Here is a 19748-nt window from a genome sequence, read left to right on the forward strand (position 1 = left end):
AGAAGGTCAGTGTGTAAGATTTGATGTGAAGGGCTGTCTGGGAGGTCATTATCAGAAGGTCAGTGTGTAAGATTTGATGTAAAGGGCTGTCTGGGAGGTCGTTATCAGAAGGTCAGTGTGTAAGATTTGATGTGAAGGGCTGTCTGGGAGGTCGTTATCAGAAGGTCAGTGTGTAAGATTTGATGTGAAGGGCTGTCTGGGAGGTCGTTATCAGAAGGTCAGTGTGTAAGATTTGATGTAAAGGGCTGTCGGGGAGGTCATTATCAGAAGGTCAGTGTGTAAGATTTGATGTAAAGGGCTGTCGGGGAGGTCGTTATCAGAAGGTCAGTGTGTAAGATTTGATGTAAAGGGCTGTCGGGGAGGTCATTATCAGAAGGTCAGTGTGTAAGATTTGATGTAAAGGGCTGTCGGGGAGGTCATTATCAGAAGGTCAGTGTGTAAGATTTGATGTAAAGGGCTGTCGGGGAGGTCGTTATCAGAAGGTCAGTGTGTAAGATTTGATGTGGAGGGCTGTCTGGGAGGTCGTTATCAGAAGGTCAGTGTGTAAGATTTGATGTAAAGGGCTGTCTGGGAGGTCGTTATCAGAAGGTCAGTGTGTAAGATTTGATGTGAAGGGCTGTCTGGGAGGTCGTTATCAGAAGGTCAGTGTGTAAGATTTGATGTGGAGGGCTGTCTGGGAGGTCGTTATCAGAAGGTCAGTGTGTAAGATTTGATGTGAAGGGCTGTCTGGTAGGTCGTTATCAGAAGGTCAGTGTGTAAGATTTGATGTGAAGGGCTGTCTGGGAGGTCGTTATCAGAAGGTCAGTGTGTAAGATTTGATGTGGAGGGCTGTCTGGGAGGTCGTTATCAGAAGGTCAGTGTGTAAGATTTGATGTGGAGGGCTGTCTGGAAGGTCGTTATCAGAAGGTCAGTGTGTAAGATTTGATGTAAAGGGCTGTCTGGGAGGTCGTTATCAGAAGGTCAGTGTGTAAGATTTGATGTGAAGGGCTGTCTGGGAGGTCGTTATCAGAAGGTCAGTGTGTAAGATTTGATGTGAAGGGCTGTCTGGGAGGTCGTTATCAGAAGGTCAATGTGTAAGATTTGATGTAAAGGGCTGTCTGGGAGGTCGTTATCAGAAGGTCAGTGTGTAAGATTTGATGTAAAGGGCTGTCTGGGAGGTCATTATCAGAAGGTCAATGTGTAAGATTTGATGTGGAAGGCCGTCTGGGAGGTCGTTATCAGAAGGTCAGTGTGTAAGATTTGATGTAAAGGGCTGTCTGGGAGGTCGTTATCAGAAGGTCAGTGTGTAAGATTTGATGTAAAGGGCTGTCTGGGAGGTCGTTATCAGAAGGTCAGTGTGTAAGATTTGATGTGAAGGGCTGTCTGGGAGGTCGTTATCAGAAGGTCAATGTGTAAGATTTGATGTGGAAGGCCGTCTGGGAGGTCGTTATCAGAAGGTCAGTGTGTAAGATTTGATGTAAAGGGCTGTCTGGGAGGTCGTTATCAGAAGGTCAGTGTGTAAGATTTGATGTAAAGGGCTGTCTGGGAGGTCGTTATCAGAAGGTCAGTGTGTAAGATTTGATGTGAAGGGCTGTCTGGTAGGTCGTTATCAGAAGGTCAGTGTGTAAGATTTGATGTGAAGGGCTGTCTGGGAGGTCGTTATCAGAAGGTCAGTGTGTAAGATTTGATGTGGAGGGCTGTCTGGGAGGTCGTTATCAGAAGGTCAGTGTGTAACATTTGATGTGAAGGGCTGTCTGGTAGGTCGTTATCAGAAGGTCAGTGTGTAAGATTTGATGTGAAGGGGTGTCTGGGAGGTCGTTATCAGAAGGTCAGTGTGTAAGATTTGATGTGGAGGGCTGTCTGGGAGGTCGTTATCAGAAGGTCAGTGTGTAAGATTTGATGTGGAGGGCTGTCTGGAAGGTCGTTATCAGAAGGTCAGTGTGTAAGATTTGATGTAAAGGGCTGTCTGGGAGGTCGTTATCAGAAGGTCAGTGTGTAAGATTTGATGTGAAGGGCTGTCTGGGAGGTCGTTATCAGAAGGTCAATGTGTAAGATTTGATGTGAAGGGCTGTCTGGGAGGTCGTTATCAGAAGGTCAGTGTGTAAGATTTGATGTGAAGGGCTGTCTGGGAGGTCATTATCAGAAGGTCAGTGTGTAAGATTTGATGTAAAGGGCTGTCTGGTAGGTCATTATCAGAAGGTCAATGTGTAAGATTTGATGTGGAGGGCTGTCTGGAAGGTCGTTATCAGAAGGTCAGTGTGTAAGATTTGATGTGAAGGGCTGTCTGGGAGGTCGTTATCAGAAGGTCAATGTGTAAGATTTGATGTGGAAGGCCGTCTGGGAGGTCGTTATCAGAAGGTCAGTGTGTAAGATTTGATGTAAAGGGCTGTCTGGGAGGTCGTTATCAGAAGGTCAGTGTGTAAGATTTGATGTAAAGGGCTGTCTGGGAGGTCGTTATCAGAAGGTCAGTGTGTAAGATTTGATGTGGAGGGCTGTCTGGGAGGTCGTTATCAGAAGGTCAGTGTGTAAGATTTGATGTGGAGGGCTGTCTGGGAGGTCGTTATCAGAAGGTCAGTGTGTAAGATTTGATGTGAAGGGCTGTCTGGGAGGTCGTTATCAGAAGGTCAGTGTGTAAGATTTGATGTGAAGGGCTGTCTGGGAGGTCGTTATCAGAAGGTCAGTGTGTAAGATTTGATGTAAAGGGCTGTCTGGGAGGTCGTTATCAGAAGGTCAGTGTGTAAGATTTGATGTAAAGGGCTGTCTGGGAGGTCGTTATCAGAAGGTCAGTGTGTAAGATTTGATGTGAAGGGCTGTCTGGGAGGTCGTTATCAGAAGGTCAGTGTGTAAGATTTGATGTGAAGGGCTGTCTGGGAGGTCGTTATCAGAAGGTCAGTGTGTAAAATTTGATGTAAAGGGCTGTCTGGGAGGTCGTTATCAGAAGGTCAGTGTGTAAGATTTGATGTGGAGGGCTGTCTGGGAGGTCGTTATCAGAAGGTCAGTGTGTAAGATTTGATGTGAAGGGCTGTCTGGGAGGTCATTATCAGAAGGTCAGTGTGTAAGATTTGATGTGGAGGGCTGTCTGGGAGGTCGTTATCAGAAGGTCAGTGTGTAAGATTTGATGTAAAGGGCTGTCTGGGAGGTCGTTATCAGAAGGTCAGTGTGTAAGATTTGATGTAAAGGGCTGTCTGGGAGGTCGTTATCAGAAGGTCAGTCTAAGATTTGATGTAAAGGGCTGTCTGGGAGGTCGTTATCAGAAGGTCAGTGTGTAAGATTTGATGTAAAGGGCTGTCTGGGAGGTCGTTATCAGAAGGTCAGTGTGTAAGATTCGATGTGAAGGGCTGTCTGGGAGTTCGTTATCAGAAGGTCAGTGTGTAAGATTTGATGTGAAGGGCTGTCTGGGAGGTTGTTATCAGAAGGTCAGTGTGTAAGATTTGATGTGAAGGGCTGTCGGGGAGGCCGTTATCAGAAGGTCAGTGTGTAAGATTTGATGTAAAGGGCTGTCGGGGAGGTCGTTATCAGAAGGTCAGTGTGTAAGATTTGATGTGAAGGGCTGTCTGGGAGGTTGTTATCAGAAGGTCAGTGTGTAAGATTTGATGTGAAGGGCTGTCGGGGAGGCCGTTATCAGAAGGTCAGTGTGTAAGATTTGATGTAAAGGGCTGTCTGGGAGGTCGTTATCAGAAGGTCAATGTGTAAGATTTGTTGATTAATCACCTACTTGTGGCACACTTTGTTATATAAAAGTGGAAGATAAGTTTTTGCATGTATGATATGTTAGTTTTTTGTTTTTTGTTTTGGCCTGGATAGTAATTCAAAGTATAAGTAAAATTCTGATGATAATGTATAATATTCAATTGTGTGATTATTATTAGCTCACCTGCCCGTCCGGCGTCAACTTTATCATTTAAATAACTTCTTCTCAATAACTAAGAGCTTGACCTACATTCAAGGTCACATGGGTCAAATAGGCTATAATCTTCAACGACTTCTTCTCAATAACCAAGGGGCCCAGGGACTTGATATTAGGCCTGTAGCATGCTGGATTGAAGGGCTACCAAGTTTGTTCAAATGAGTGACCTTGACCTACATTCAAGGTCACTTGGGTGAAATCGGCTTAAATCTGTAACAATGATTTTGCGATAGCCAAGAGTCTTTGAGACCTGATATTAGGCAAATAGTATGCTGGAATGAAGGACTAGAAAAATTATTGATATGAATAAACCTAGCCTACTCTGATATTTGAATAAAGAGGTCATCAGCATAGTATCTGTAGAAATGACCTCAATCAACTTCAAAGTTGCTGTAGAGCCAGGTGAGCAACACAGGCCCATTGGGCCTCTTGTTATTTTTTTTATTATAAGTGTTCTTCATTTAAGTATATGTTTTCAAGGCTGGTTATCATAGCAGTCACTCAAAGTTCTTTATGATCAATTATAAAAACATTTCCATATGTGTCTGTTTTTAAACATAAGAACAGTCTCACAGATGTTTTTTTAAGTTCTGTTTTCAGAGTAGTCTAATCTGGTCCTACTCCCCACTCTGATAGCCTGTACAGTTCCTCATTCAAGTTTGTTTTTAAAAAATGTCCATCAAAGTGTTTCAAGACTGATTTCAATGTATGCTATCTAATTATGTCAAGGCTGATTATCAGAAAAGATCCTTAGAGTTCTTCAACAATCAGTCAGATTTCCTCAAGCCTTTGTATCATAGAAGTCTCCGTTTTCCTCAAAGCTGGTTTAAAAAATCAGGTCTAAAATATACCCTCTGCTCCGTACAGAGTTATGGCCCTTTGTTCATTCTCACATTAATTCTGTTGCTTTCCATTGTTTCACAGCCAAACGCTGACGAGGACATCCTAACCATTCTAAAAGACCAAAATTTTGAACAGGAAACAATCCATCTAGGTAAGGACTATGAGAGAGGACTTTCATTAGAAATTAATGCTTTGCTTTAAAAAAAAAATCAGTTTTCTAGTTATAAACAAATATAATCCTATGTTTTATGATATAATTATTTTTAATCATATTGTGTACTTGCTAGTATTGGCCTTCTACCTTATCTCCCTATAGGTTATAATTACATGAATTTCATACTTAATGGACAGTAAGACCGTGTCATAAGCGTAATAAGCGTAACCATGGTTAATGCAGCTCGGTACAAATGCTGACAAAGACTCTTTCATTGTCCTGCAATAAGCCAACTCCTAATTTTAAAACAAAGTTTATGTGTTGGGCCCCTGGATTTATTACAGAATACAATTAATGTTATAAATTCCAAGCAAAACTGAATGTTATGGATTAATGACTCAAAAGTTTTTGCTTCGTTATACAGCGCATCAGTAATTTAAAGTAATTTCAGGATGACTGAAGTCTAAGCTTTTCAAAGACTTTTTCAACTTTATATATATATAAGATTGTGTGCATAAATGGTTTATCTACCACATCTGTTAATGAACATGAATGATTCCTTCCCTTTGTAGGTGTTCAAAAAACCTGGTTTGCCCAACAGCTTGAATTAGATGTGGGTTTCTTCCGTAACCTCGGAGTTCAAGACTATAGCCTATTGATTGGCCGACAGAAACGCTTAAAACAAGGAGGCGAGAATTCCCTTCCTAATGTTGTACAGAGAGTTCGAAGGTACTTTTGCTATACATTAGATTATTAGTGAAACTGGGGGACTATAGGTTTCCCGTCCATCAGTCCATCTGTCCCTCCGTCTTTTCAGTTTTCCACACTTTTCTCAGCCATGCTTCTAGCTATATTGGTGAAAGTTGGTATGAGTAGCTGCAGATCAAGTTTGAGTTTCAGGATATTTAGGTCAAGGTCAAGGTCAAGGTCACTGTTACTATTTTTAGCGGGGCTGGTGAGTGGACATGAGTTGCTTCAGCAATACCCAGCATGCTTGTTGTTACAGGTTTAACTACACGGTTATTACTTCAATATACAGTGATGAAGTTGTAAACACAATAGCAATTACTGTTTCCGATTCATGAACTATTTCCGACACAAGGGTATTTGTATCCTCTGCAGCACCCTATTAAAATGTGCTAGCAATAAGGGCTGACCATTGAGAGCAGGGGGTAGGAATAAAAAGACGAAAAAAATCTCAGAATTTATGTAACATCAATATCATCATCCATATTTAGCCAGAGGCATTCTAAGGTAGAGATGATTAAAAAAAATACAAAACGAAGAATAACATCCACCATCCAAAAATAGATATAGATTGTTGAGAACACTGGCTTTAATCACATAAGTAGTGATAGTTTAGTGATTAAAGCACACGCCACATAGTCTTAGGTAAAGATCCGAGGTTATTGGTTTGACACTCCCTAACCTTGTCAGTTTGTGTCTCTCGGAAAGCAGAGAAACGGACCGGTCTGTACTGTCATGGTGGTGTCCATGGGCAAGACATGTTCCCCTGATTGCTCTGGATGGCATGTGATGGGCCTCCGATTTGTTGTTCAGTGAGGTAGTCACCAACTACAACAAGGAGACCCCCTTCAAAATGACCTGAGCTGTTCACAGGGCAATAAAGCCAACAAAAAAAGAAACAAACAAAAAATGTAGCGATTTTTCCAGATAAACAATTTTTAAGTTCCAAAGGTATTCATTGGTCTTGTTTTGAATAAGAATGATGTCAGTATATAAGGATACTGGTATGTTACCCCATAAAACACTACCTCTGTCCATTTCCTGTCTTGTCTAGAGTTTCTTTCTCTTCTCCGTCCCCAAAACAAAGATAAACAAATAAAAATGTTCAGTTGTAACTAATTATAACCTGCTTTACTACAGTAGTGTGACATAATTGAGATAAAAATGAATCTTTCCGTATTTTTTTTTGTGTTTTCAACTTTTTTTCTGTCAGTTACTTCATTCACAAAAGGACTTAATGAAATTTGGTATGTTGAAAAAAAAAATCTAGCATTTCCTCCAATATTATTCAAGCTATTTATGTTGTATACATGTTGGAAGAAATAAAAAATTATCAACAAACCTTCATATGCTTACTAAAGTTGTACCATGTTTTAAATAACTTTTGATTTCTCTAGTTAAGGAAAAAATAATGAAAATATTATGAAAAGGAACTTCAAACCATTACCTTTGTAGATAAAAAGCATTATTTATTTTACAACAATTGTGAACAAGTTCTACCAACTTATATTAACCACTCTTGTTGGCTTGGATAGAAGCATGTGAGAGGTACTGTGGGAGGAAACCGGAGTACCCAGAGAAAACCCACTTGGTCGAGCAGGTGACATCCCCCCCCCCCCCCCCCCCCCCCCCCATACTTTTTTACATCAAATCGGGTAATCGAACCCTAACTGCCGAGTTGATAGCAAGTGTGACAGCACTGTGCCACCCAATCACCCTATTGCTCTAATAATCTTTCAGCATGCAAAGTTTTGTTAAAATCGGTCTGTTAACAAATTCATGAAAATTCCTTGAATCAAATTTATACAGTAAGATTATATAGTATAATCAAATTTTGCAAACTCAATGATGTCACACTACTAATCCCCAATAGCAGTAGCTATAGTACATGTGTAGTTTGTGAGGTGTAATGTATATTTTACTGACAATATACTCTAGTTAAAACTCAGTATATGTTATTTATAATTTTAATTCACATGAAACATGCCATGATAAGGTATATAGAATAATAAACAAATATATCACAGATTGGTGTATAATATATATAAAATAACACATATCAAAACTCTATAACACTCTTGAATATTACAAATCCTAAATCAGACTCACTTCTGCTTCATACATACCTCTTTTTCTCCTAACTTCACTCAATCCATATTAAACACCAAAATTTCCAATGAACTCAACGCTCCATTCACTGTTTATTTCAAACCAGACTGATCTCCTGTTCTCAACCCCACGCTCAACTCACTTTTGATTCCAGACCAAAGTCTGCCCATTGGTCCTCTTTCTCCATGTCCCGCCGTTATTATGACCCAATGAACCACACAAGTTTTAACCCTTTCCCCTGTTTAGAGTTACTCTATACAATGTACCTACTAAAAAGTATTTCCTAGAGGTGTAACCTTTTATCCCCAAATTCAATTCTGACACATTCCTTTTTCCTATTTTACACCACAAACCCTTTCTACTCTCGGTACCATATCTCACTTATTGCCTCTCTTTATAATTATTGTCACCACAAACCTCATACACTCCATATTGTAAAACAATGATGTAAACCTCAGCCATACTGTTCTTGCCTCGCACTTCATTTGACCTAACACACTATTTATATTTTCACTATACTTCCCATCTCCATGTACCTACAAACTGTGGACTCAAACTCCACATCCAAAATAGTCCTCTACACAAAGAATTTATCATTTTAGTGCCATCTTTTGTAACCAGACAATACAGAGAACTACCACACAGTCTAACATTGTATTACTGTGACTCCAAACCATGGCATCAGTTGATACAGCCCAAAGAATGACTCACATGTTCATCAATTCTGACGGTCTTCATAGAAAAAAGTGGAGTAGGAGATATTCCCTGGATCAGACATTAAAGTCAGATATGATTGTTGATGGCTAGTTTGTACTTGATGACCTTGATAATCTTGTCCTCTGGGAAACCTATCCAAAGTTTGCCGTCTGCTTGCAAAGCAAGAGCACCAGGTCGAAGGTCATCTAAGTGCAGTTTGGTCAGAAATTGTCCTGTACTTCCACTGACAAGAAGAATTGACCGGTTGTCATAGTCTGCTATCAGCAAATGGCCGCGGTAGTCATAGCAAATGTCGAGTGGCATGAAAGCAGATTGTAGTGTGGCAGTCGAGGTGACAAATCTTGCAGTTGATGTCAGGACCTGATTCTCTCCCCCGAGTGGTGTGTCGCGTTCGTAGCGAAACTTTGAATTCAGTTGTTTGTTCAAGACCACAACGAACGGACTGTCATTGCCACCACATGTGATGTCATCAAGGTCGCAGATAGCAAGGTCACCTGTCAGAGGACAAGTTTTAATATGATTCGGTTCAACCACTACGTTTCTCCCCTCTGAATCAAAACCTGAAGTCCGGATAATTGTCCCATCCGGTGTGTACAGAGTTATCTCCCCCTTAGTGCCGACAGCAACTGCATTGTCATGAGTGACACAGATGCACCATGGTCGGTCTTTAGTGTGGAATCTGATTCGTCCATCGAGTGTGGGTGTCTTTCCTTTGATGACCTCCCGGATACTGAGGTCAGACTCGCAGCACATCCACAGATTCCCGGTGATCGGGGCTAGACTGATGTCGTCGATCATCAGATCCTGTTCGATTGTCTGCTTTACTTTTCCACGCATGTCGATCCCGATCACCTCTGTGCTTGTATCGTAAGACACCCAAGCCTTGTTGTAAGAGGAGATAGCCAGTGATGTAATGTTGGAAGTAATTTCAAACTTGGCCTCCATCGTTTTATCGTAAACTTGATACAGAGGAGCCAGTTCTGGCTCGGCCACCAAAACCTTGGCTTCTGTGACACCAGCAGGATCTACCAATGTCAGTGATCCTACCATCTTCTCCATTTTATCTAATGGAAAAAGACGTGGCTGAAATGCAGCTGTACTTAGTTCTGGTGGTTTCGGCAGAACTATTTCCAGTTTGCGGTACTTCAATTCTCTTTCAAGGTCAAACACTAAGGCGCTGTTAGTTGATTGGATGGAACGCTTACATTCCTGTAACTTAGCATTCAGCTTTACATAATTTGAATAGAGTTCATTTTTGTACTTTTTCAAAAGTTCTGCATTTTCTTTTTCAAGTTTTTTGCATGTCATGATGAACTTTCGTGTTACCTTTACAATCTCGGCTCGGAATTCCTTGCTTCGAAGCTTCACTGATGCAATAACACTGTCGAAATGCTGGGTGTTCTCCTTCAACTGAACTTGTATTGCGTCCATCTCTCGTTGTAGCTGAGGCATTTCTCTAGACTCAAGGTTGTGTGCATAAAGTTGTATATTTTCTCGTTTGGCTGATATATATTTCGTCATATGTTCAAACTTGTGATACTGGTGAAGAGATTTAGCACATTTTGTACAGATAAGTTCTCCTTCACAATCGTGACATGTGAAAACCACCTCCATAGGAACGTGACGTGGACATTTTGAAACACCTTTTCCTCTCAACGGCTTTTTCATATGAAGCATGGTATTGAAATTAGCCATATTTGTTGTCGATATTGTCCAAAAGAAATTTATAGAAGATGAAAGATCCATCAAAAGTCAAGAGTCAAATAAATGATTAGAACCTGGTGCATTTTCTGAGGCCATATAACTTTGCTGAATGATAGATGGCTTTTATTCTCGCTGAAATATTCATGGTCCTTCAAAATCCAGAAATCATGAATCCTTATTTAGGACAGTGTGTATATGTTTGGTTATATCCAGAAGTTTTATACCTCCAAACTTACACAGTTTTAGAAAGTCCGCTTCTCTTCATAGATGTCTCCCTGTACTGACGTGATTAGCCATTGCCTTCTATATCTGATGATCTTCCTATGTGACTGTCTGCTCTATGGTAACTGACGTTCGACTGTCATGAAATGCTTTAAAGTATTCTTCCATCCAGAGTACCCGTTACTGTGTAAAGTATCAAATTTCATATGATGAATTGCAAAATCATAATTCATAACCATAAACTATATACATACCCTAAGTTCAGTTTTAACTGGTGTATCTATACTAAAATGGTTGACAAGTCTACATGCCACGGATTTGTACCAGCTTTTGAAACAAATGTGATAAACAAACGGATGGGTTGTTTAATTAAAAGGACTGTCCCAAAGCAAGAATTAAAACAGGTGGTTTAGATTTTTGACAGATATGACTTTAGACAAAAGCTTTAAATATCAATTATGTTTTAACATTAAGTCTGTGATTGGTCTAATGGTATCAGGTGTCATGTCCTTTGTGGGGATCTCTGAGGTGTCCAGTATACAATCCAACCAGACATATGATACCCTATAATACCAGGTAGTCTGTCCGTAAGTCTCAATGTCCCAGTAGTATGATGTCACAAGTAGTTATCAGTATAAGACAGGGTTGTTATAGGGGTAACTGCCTCTAATGATGATCAATTCTACTGATTTAAGGTATATTTCAATAATCAAAAGGTGTAAAACTGCAGTTTATCTAAAAACCTCAACTGAAATGAATATTTCAATAGGTGTTAGAATTTTGGGAAAAAATGATAGACTTCAAAAAAATGAAGCTACAATAATTAGATATATGCATAATAGGGAAGAGGAGCTGATGTCTTGCTTCTTTACAGTGTTGTATCAGATTTGGCGTCTAGGCGTCAATACCTTCAGGTGTGCAAGGCAATTGTAAAATCTAAGACGTATGAATGTAGGGGCCGCGATAGCTCAGTTGGTTAGAGTGCCAGCCATGTAACCTCAGGTGAAGATTCCTATCCATGTTAGTTTGTGTTTCTCAAGAATCTGAGAAATGGAATGGTCTGCGCAATTGTGATTGTGTCCTTGGGCAATACACTTAACCCTAATTGCTCTTGATGGGTCTCCTGAATGTTGTTCATTGAGGTAGTCACCAACTACTACAAGGAGACCCTACCTCAAAATGACCTAGGCTGTTCAGGAAAAGATAAACCCAGCAAAGCAAACAAACAAACAAAATGTATGAACATGGAGATGCAATTATAACACAGTCTGACATCTTCAGTTTGCTGTGGTTTATTTACTTAAAACTATATGATATAATGAATAGTGTTACATTGTGGCCTATTAGATTTTCTTTATAGACAGGTTTTTGAGAGGTGGTCCTTTAGGGTATGTCAAGAGCCTTGAGTCACCATGAGAAATACCGACCTTCATCCTCATCTTTGTTCATTTTTGACAGAGATATTCTTCCAGGGTGACCCAATGTACTACACTGTGGCCCTCAAATGAACATAACATTAACAAATATTGAACGTCAGTAACTGCCAAATTTAAAAAACTTAGTCTTTGCCAACACAATGTACTTTAACATTTTTGTAACTCTATATACCCAGTGGAATTACAGCTCCTGGTCTGGTGTACTTTTTACAGACACTGTCTGTCAATTGCTGACTAAACCAAAGTGCAGAGATGATCTTTCCAATATTACTGACATTAGAACATTAATTCCTAGAAGCTGTATATGTCTGTTTGCCTCCTAACATGTCACTTGCCATCATTGTATTGTAATATCACAGGGGCCGCGGTGGCCGAGTGGATAAGGTGTCCTGACACTTTATCACTAGCCCTCCACCTCTGGGCCGTGAGTTCAAAGCCCACGTCGGGCTGTTGCCTGGTACTGACTGTAGGCTGGAGTTTTTCTCCGGGTACTCCGGCTTTCTTCCACCTCAAAAACCTTGCACGTCCTTAGATTACCCTGGCTGTTAATTGGACATTAAACTGGACATTAAACAAAATAAACCAAACCTTATATTTATCACATGGTTATCAGAAGGAGAACATGTTGAGAAAATTACAAGATGAATAGGATACAATACTGTATAAACTGAGGGTCTGTCTCCCTTAGGGGCAGAAGGTGAGTGACACAATAGGGGGAAATACGGGTACCGTATTAGACCTAATAACCACACTGCGCTTACAAAAACACAAAAAGGGATGTGCTTGATAAAACCATGTTTCGGGAAATGTTTCCATGTGAAATCAGAGTGGGAAAAGTAACAACTTTTTTCATTTGTCTACCTCTATGTAGTGAAAACATTTAGTTAAAAGACTGAAAATTATTTTGACAGATCAGTGAGGTAAGGAAGGTTTTATAATGTTTCAATTAGTGCAAACACATAGGGACATGTGCACTAATTAGGTCAAATACGGTTACTGTAATATTTTGAAATTCTTTTTCTCTGGGATAAAGGGATTTTGTCCAAATTTCTTTTTAAGCATAAATGGAAGAGAGAGAAAAACTCAATGTTGTGTAATTTATAATGGAGGGTCCTCCAATTCTCAATATTAAGGAGAGCGATGAGACCCAATATTGGAAATAGGCATAAATCTTTAAAAACCATTTATCTCCTGGTTTGATGGGGGATTATTGATCAGATTTTGTCTGAAGCATCATTGGGTGAAGGGAACTCCTTGTCAGAGGAAGATTCCCCCTCCCCTCAGGACAGAAGGAGTTCAATAATGAAATGAAGGATAGGATATCAAAGTAAATTGTGGTTTTTGTTAATTGAATTTGCTTTAAATCTTCATAGGAACCAACCAAGCAATTGTTTTATTTATTACAGTTTAAGTATAAAAGAGAATATTTTTCCATGTATGTATGATTGTTAAAATATCCATTAGAGTGGTACAGGCCCATGGAACCTCTTCTGATTTTTAACTTTAAGCAACAAAATATACATACCGTATTTGACCTAATAAGGGCGCCTACCCTAATAAGGGCGCCCCTACCTTTTTTCAAGGAAATAAATCTATGACTGAGTGTCAAAATGGTGTTAAAAAGTAATAATTCATGTGAAATATTTTACTACTTATGTGTTCAATTTTCTTCAGCAAATTAAGTAACTGGAACACATGTTTTCGCCACATTTTGTGTATTCCTACAGGCTACATATGACATGTCAGTGCAAAGTTCTCAGCATCCAAAACTAAACACACATACAAATAATAACTTACCATCTTTATTTGAAGATAAAGTAAAGACTTCATTCTTGTTGATAAATAACTTTTGTTCAGAACAGAAAGCTAGTAAAAGACATTGTAAATCAATTATTAGGTCAAAGAAAACGATGTCTGATATGATCTGGGAAATCACCTGTTTCTATAAATAGAACACAAAAGAGTTCCATTTGAACATAAATGGTGGAACACACGTTCTCTGGTCTAAAGATCAGCTGGCATGGTTTACAAGTTTACAGGAGTATTCAAGTGATGTTTAAGCTTAATATATGATAATGAATAGATATCTTCATCTGGAATATTTTTATGACTGAATATTTTACCATTTCCACAACCTTGGATATTCTGCTATAAGGTATAGTCTGTTTCATAAAACTTCAGAATAACTAATCTTAATAAGGGCGCCCCCACTGTCATTTACCCGCGCCCTGCGCCCTTATTAGGTCAAATACGGTATAACTACTATTTTCATCCTAGCATGTTTCCTGATATCATATACATTCTACCATATCAAAACCTTAATACTTTTTTCCTTAAATTCTGTAAAATACAATATTTTCATTATTTGTATAATTATAATACATGTTTATTTCTTAAATTGATTGACAGATCAATTCCACTTGCTTCACGGAATACTGTGAGTCCAATTGGAGACAACTGTACTGTCAAGCAAGTCGGAGCTGCATCCTGGGAAATAGAGATGAAACCCATAGTCTCGGAGGAGCAGACTCAACGCGTTAATACAACAGGGGAGGTAACTGAGACAAAGTTCTCAGAAATAGACAGAACTACCAAACAGACCGGTATCAACAATGGAACGTGCAGCCTTAAAAATCTTCTCATGCAATCAATGGAGTCGGACAAGTACCAACCGTCTAATCTACGACTTTTACCTAACTGTCGGAACCCTCTGCATGTGATTGATGGTGAGGATTACAGATACTATGTGGGAGTCATTGATTTCTTTACACAATACGAGTGTAGGCAAAGAATTGCCCGAGTGTTGAAAACGTTGAAAAACTTGACATCGGACCATTCTACAGTTCCTCCTGACATCTATGCAGATAGATTTCTGAAATTCATCACTGACAGGACAAAATGAACAACAGTAAATTCGAAATTCTGATATTTGATAAGAATAAGCTTAGAAACCAACTTTGACAATTATTATCATAACCTATCTTTTATATACAGCATATTTGAATTTAGTGTACATTTTTTCCACTTTTATATACACAGATTTTTATGTATATGTCCACCGAGGGAAATTATGACTCTAGTCTTTATTTAAAATACTCCTTGGTATCATAAAACAACTTAACCCTCAGAACTTTAATGGAACAGTCTTAATTTGACATCATGTCTCCAATATATCCCTGAAAGCCAAATTCATAGATATTTTACTATTCAATTTTATGTTTTAGGCAGCAGTAATATACTGTTAACGTACTTATTTGAGTGCACCCAAATTTTAGCGCATTTTTATAAAGATTACAGCAATGATGAATTACAGCAGCCATATAAGCTGCTGTAGAAAGAACATAATGAAATGTTATTAAAAAATCATAATTTAACACAAAGCTTACTGCCTCACGAAAAAGACATGAAAATAAGACTACCTCTAAAACTTATATGTTTCACATTAGCCTTACAATAAATGAAATGGTGAAACATGAAAGTTCTTCAAATTAAGATATTTTATTACCAGGGCCAGATCATTTTGATTTTTCATTGTAGTTCTGTAACAATGGTTGTCTGGAACACAATATTGTTTTTGATGTGGCTGAGGAGATAAAATTATAGAGTAGATATGACATATGATTATGACATTCACAAGTGCGATAGGCAGAAAGAGGTTACCATTACCTTGTGGTAGCATTGAAACTTTCACAATGTTTTTGATTAATATAGAATATCTTAGGTATGTGGAACGTTTGTTTTTTACATATATGTAGCATAATTGAGATTGCAATATTTCTATTTCATTTTTATCTCCAAAGAATTTGATGTGTATATACTCAATGCTTTTCTTTTACAAAAGGAAAAAATTATTTTTGACAATACAAATGTATATCTTTTTTTTCACAGGGACTTTGCACTAAATTTCCAATCTACAGTCCATATTCATATAGCATTATCATATGTACCATTAGTTCTCCTGTCTTTTGAATTATGCCAAGTCTCTGAGTCTTCTATGAAGATTACTCTCGAATATACTATTAAATATTTTTATTATCTGTGATACCTTTTTATCATAATTATTGAAATGACAAGTAAAAGACAAAGGCATTAATTAACAATTGAATTATTGTAAAGTGAGATCGTTTTTATTATTATTAATTTATGGCACAGAGGTACAAGTATTGTATCACCCTAAACAACTGTTTACATGATATCATTCCCTAAAGTTGTGAATAATTCGAACTCCCTTTTTTTTCTTTTTTAAAAAAAAAAAAAACGAAATTCCTTGTAGGTTGCAATACAATATTTAAATAACTTCAAGTTATTTATGCCTTGATGTGTTGCAATCCAAGGTAGATAACTCCTTTGTAATTTGTTGCCTTGACTTGATTATTTTGATAAGTGCTAACATTATCCATTCATACTTCTATAATTGTAGACATGTCAGATTTAGAATTTAATCCACATGTATATGGAGTCTCTATTTCCCATTCTTTTTCCAGATTGCCTCAGAAGTCCAATTCCATATGAAAATCTTAGCAATTCTTGTTACATTAAGTGATGAACAAAAGCTTACATGCCCTTTGGGTTATACATTTTAATGTCACAACTATCCCTGTAAGATTTTTGATATTTTTTATTATTATTTATTTTTATATTATAACTTTTTCTGTGAGATTTTCATTGCATAACTATTATTGAGCCAGAATCTGCATTATACATTTACATTTTTGAAAAGTGAATGAAATCATGTGGCTTTAATTGCATGTCTAATACATTCTAAACCTAATAGTTGTTATTATTATTATACTCTCTAAACAGAATGGTTTATATTATTATACTCTTTAAACAGAATAGTTTTTGATTATTATACTCTCTAACATAAGAAATTTACTCATCTATGTTTACAGGAAAAATCTGCCTTTAAAATTTCTTTTCATGAACTTTTATATTTGTATACACATTGATGATGTTTGAACTTTTAAACATGCACCTCACCTTTTTTCCTAGATTTCTAACAGCATTTAAAAGATATATATTTTATGCTCAATATGGCTCAAATTGAATTTACATCTTTGTATGCATGTATAGGTACATTGGTATGTCTAATAAATATTTTGAATTTTCATATAAAATTACTTACTTAATGTGAACTGAATTTTGAAATTAATTCATTCTGCAATTATTGTACAGTTATCCATTATAATATATTTGTGATATTTCATGTTTTATACAAAGAAATCCAACATTGTGATCACCTGTTGTTGATGTTAGATACTCTGGTGTTGTTTAGATAGTTTCTTTTAGATGTTTGCTCAAAATAGTTGTTTTACTTTTACATGATATTATGTCTATGCTTGTAATATGTTCTGGGGTGAGCAATTCATAGATCTAAGATTTTAACATTTATTTTGGTTAAAATAAAAAAAATTTGGGGGATGGGTGGAGGTGGGGGGTTACTATTTCATGTTTTGACCATTGCTCAAATTTGATACCAAAATTTCCATTTGATGTCACTTCATTCACCATCCTTCATGATTGTCATATTCTCTTCATTCTTTTAAAAATGTAAAATAATTTATCTACTTTTACAACAGTTGCAAAATAAGTAGTTTTATCATATATTAAATCATTCATGTTGGTCAAGATGCAAGTGTACGAGGGGTCTTACTGTGGGAGGAAACTGTAGTGCCCAGGGAGAAAACCCAAGTGGTAGGGCAGGTGACCGCCATACCTTTTCGCGTCTGAACGGCGAATTGAACCCTGGCGGCCAAGGTGACAAGCAATTGTGTTACCAAGGTGACTTTTGACCACCCATCTTCACTGGCAAAAGCTTCTAATTACGTTACACTCTTGGAATGTAACATAATCAGAATCCTTGGCTAGCGAAGATGCCGACCACCTGTCTTATTTTTTTTGTATCTTTAAGACAGAGAGTTTAGCTTTTTCATTTTGTAGTACATGTACTTTTTAAAGCTAGGGAGACATTTTGTATTGGTACTGATCGAGGTCATTTATATAAATATATTTTATCTTTAAATATTTTCTTATGGAATTATGAAGCATGGTTAACCAGAATCAAATAAGGAAGTGCCTTATAGAGAGTTCAAGTCCTTTGGTTAAAAGTCAATGTCAAAATCTTGTATCTCTCCACTGGTACATGAGTATTTTCTTATTATGTATCGAAGCAAAGTTGATCAAATTCAAATAGGTCAGCACTTGATGAAAAGTCAAGGGAAGCAAAACATTTGGCTGCAGGGTAACAAGGGAAGACTTAGGAACAAAAGCAATTTATAGTTCCTTTTGCTAGTGAATGACATTGATGTTTCCTATTCAAACATATCCAAGAAGTGTTTATAGTCATCTGACCACAGTCAAAGCAATTAAGGGGTCAAATATCAGGGTAGGATTTTTTTGTTTTGTTTACATCTTCGAACTTGTAAACTTTTTCATGGCATTTTAGAATACTCTTTGGATTTAAATAGGACGTCAAGGTCATGGGGTCAAATTTTCTATTAATTGCAGGTAAACATTTTGTTTTCTTTTCGTCATCAATTTTGACGCACATTCTAAGGAGCATTGTAAATGACATGATGAAAAACTTTCATGAAAACTTACATTTGCTTGCACGTATGTGAGAAAAATAATAAAACATGGGTCTGTCCCGCAAACAAGGATATCTCAACCCTCGTGTAAGTGTTTGGCTGGACAGCACTCGGCAAGCCTCTTGTTGACGGACTAACTCTTACACTCGGGTTGAGATATCCCTGTCCATGGGACAGACACAAGTTAGATTCTATCAATCTATAATGAAGTTTATGCAAGTTTTCATAAATTTTATGAAATATGGACTTAATTATGCTTGGCATGTTACCAAGTAATGTATATTATATTATTTTCTGTTGTTTTTTTTATATTCATGACAGTGCTCTCTTGCTTTGCTTGTTTTTACTTTTTTCTTTTTTCTTTTTTTATCAATTTTTACATGTGCTTATGAATTCAACACCCGACATGCAATCTTATTTTAATAGCATAATATAATGACCATGTGACTAGGAGTTGTCAGTTACTAGATTGGTTGATGAAATGCAAGATTCATTTTAGATAGATATATGAATGTACATGCACATGTTTATAGAATTTAACAAACAAAAATTATAAGCATATACATGTATACACATTTTAATGCAAGTTCCTAAATTTGGATTTTGAAAAGTAGATTCTACAATTTCAGGTCAAAAGTCTTTCTGCAAAATTTAACTTAACTATAATTTAAATCTTTGAATTTTAAACTTTCATGGGTGTAATTTATTGATGTTTGGTGTGTTGATAAAGAAATATATAGAAATTTCTTGTGTAAAGTACTTTTATAATGCTAATACCATGAATGGCAGAAGAAATCAAAACAAAATTAAATACCTGTGGCTTAATTATACTTACCAAAATATCTTCAAAATTATGTTGCGAAATTTCATAAAGTAAATAACCTATCAACAAATTCAGGATTTTTTTTGGAAAAAACATTTAAATTGTAAGATTGATATAGCAGAATGTGTGGAAAGACTTTTGATCCAGCAGTGTAGATATTTGTGCATAGTTTGTATAGAAGGCAAAGTATTTTAATGTTATAATTTGACTTTCGGGTGTATTTCGAATGTTTTACAGAAAATATTTTCAGTCCAAATAAAAAATCATAGCAGTGATCAAATGAGTTTCCAGATATTTTCAACGAGTTCCCTCCCTTCCATCGACGTGAAAAGAATTACCGGAACCTCTTGTGACTAACCGTACTCATGACGAAGAAATAGAGACGTTCCCGAGAATCTTGCGCATGCTCGATTGTATTATAAACAGTTTTGATTTTAGCGCTCATATGGAAATGTTGACAACATGACTAAGATAGGATGTAAACTAGTTATTCTTTAACTATGAAGACTGTATAACTACT

The 19748-nt window shown here is 37.2% G+C and overlaps 1 protein-coding gene across 1 annotated transcript in view; it reads left to right on the forward strand.

Annotated features, from left to right (window-relative positions):
* The window catches only part of LOC117322037 (phosphatidylinositol 4-phosphate 5-kinase-like protein 1), a 30194-nt gene extending 10690 nt beyond the window's left edge, over positions 1 to 19504 (forward strand). The window contains exons 8-10 of the mRNA XM_033876748.1: positions 4811 to 4880; positions 5456 to 5612; positions 14228 to 19504. Coding sequence (XP_033732639.1) covers positions 4811 to 4880; positions 5456 to 5612; positions 14228 to 14720 — 720 coding nt within the window. The 3' untranslated portion in view covers positions 14721 to 19504. The remainder of the gene's footprint in view (positions 1 to 4810; positions 4881 to 5455; positions 5613 to 14227) is intronic.
* Positions 19505 to 19748: the final 244 nt, after the last annotated feature.

Source organism: Pecten maximus, chromosome 2 (genome assembly GCF_902652985.1).
Source record: "Pecten maximus chromosome 2, xPecMax1.1, whole genome shotgun sequence".
NCBI classification, from domain to species: Eukaryota; Metazoa; Mollusca; class Bivalvia; order Pectinida; family Pectinidae; genus Pecten; species Pecten maximus.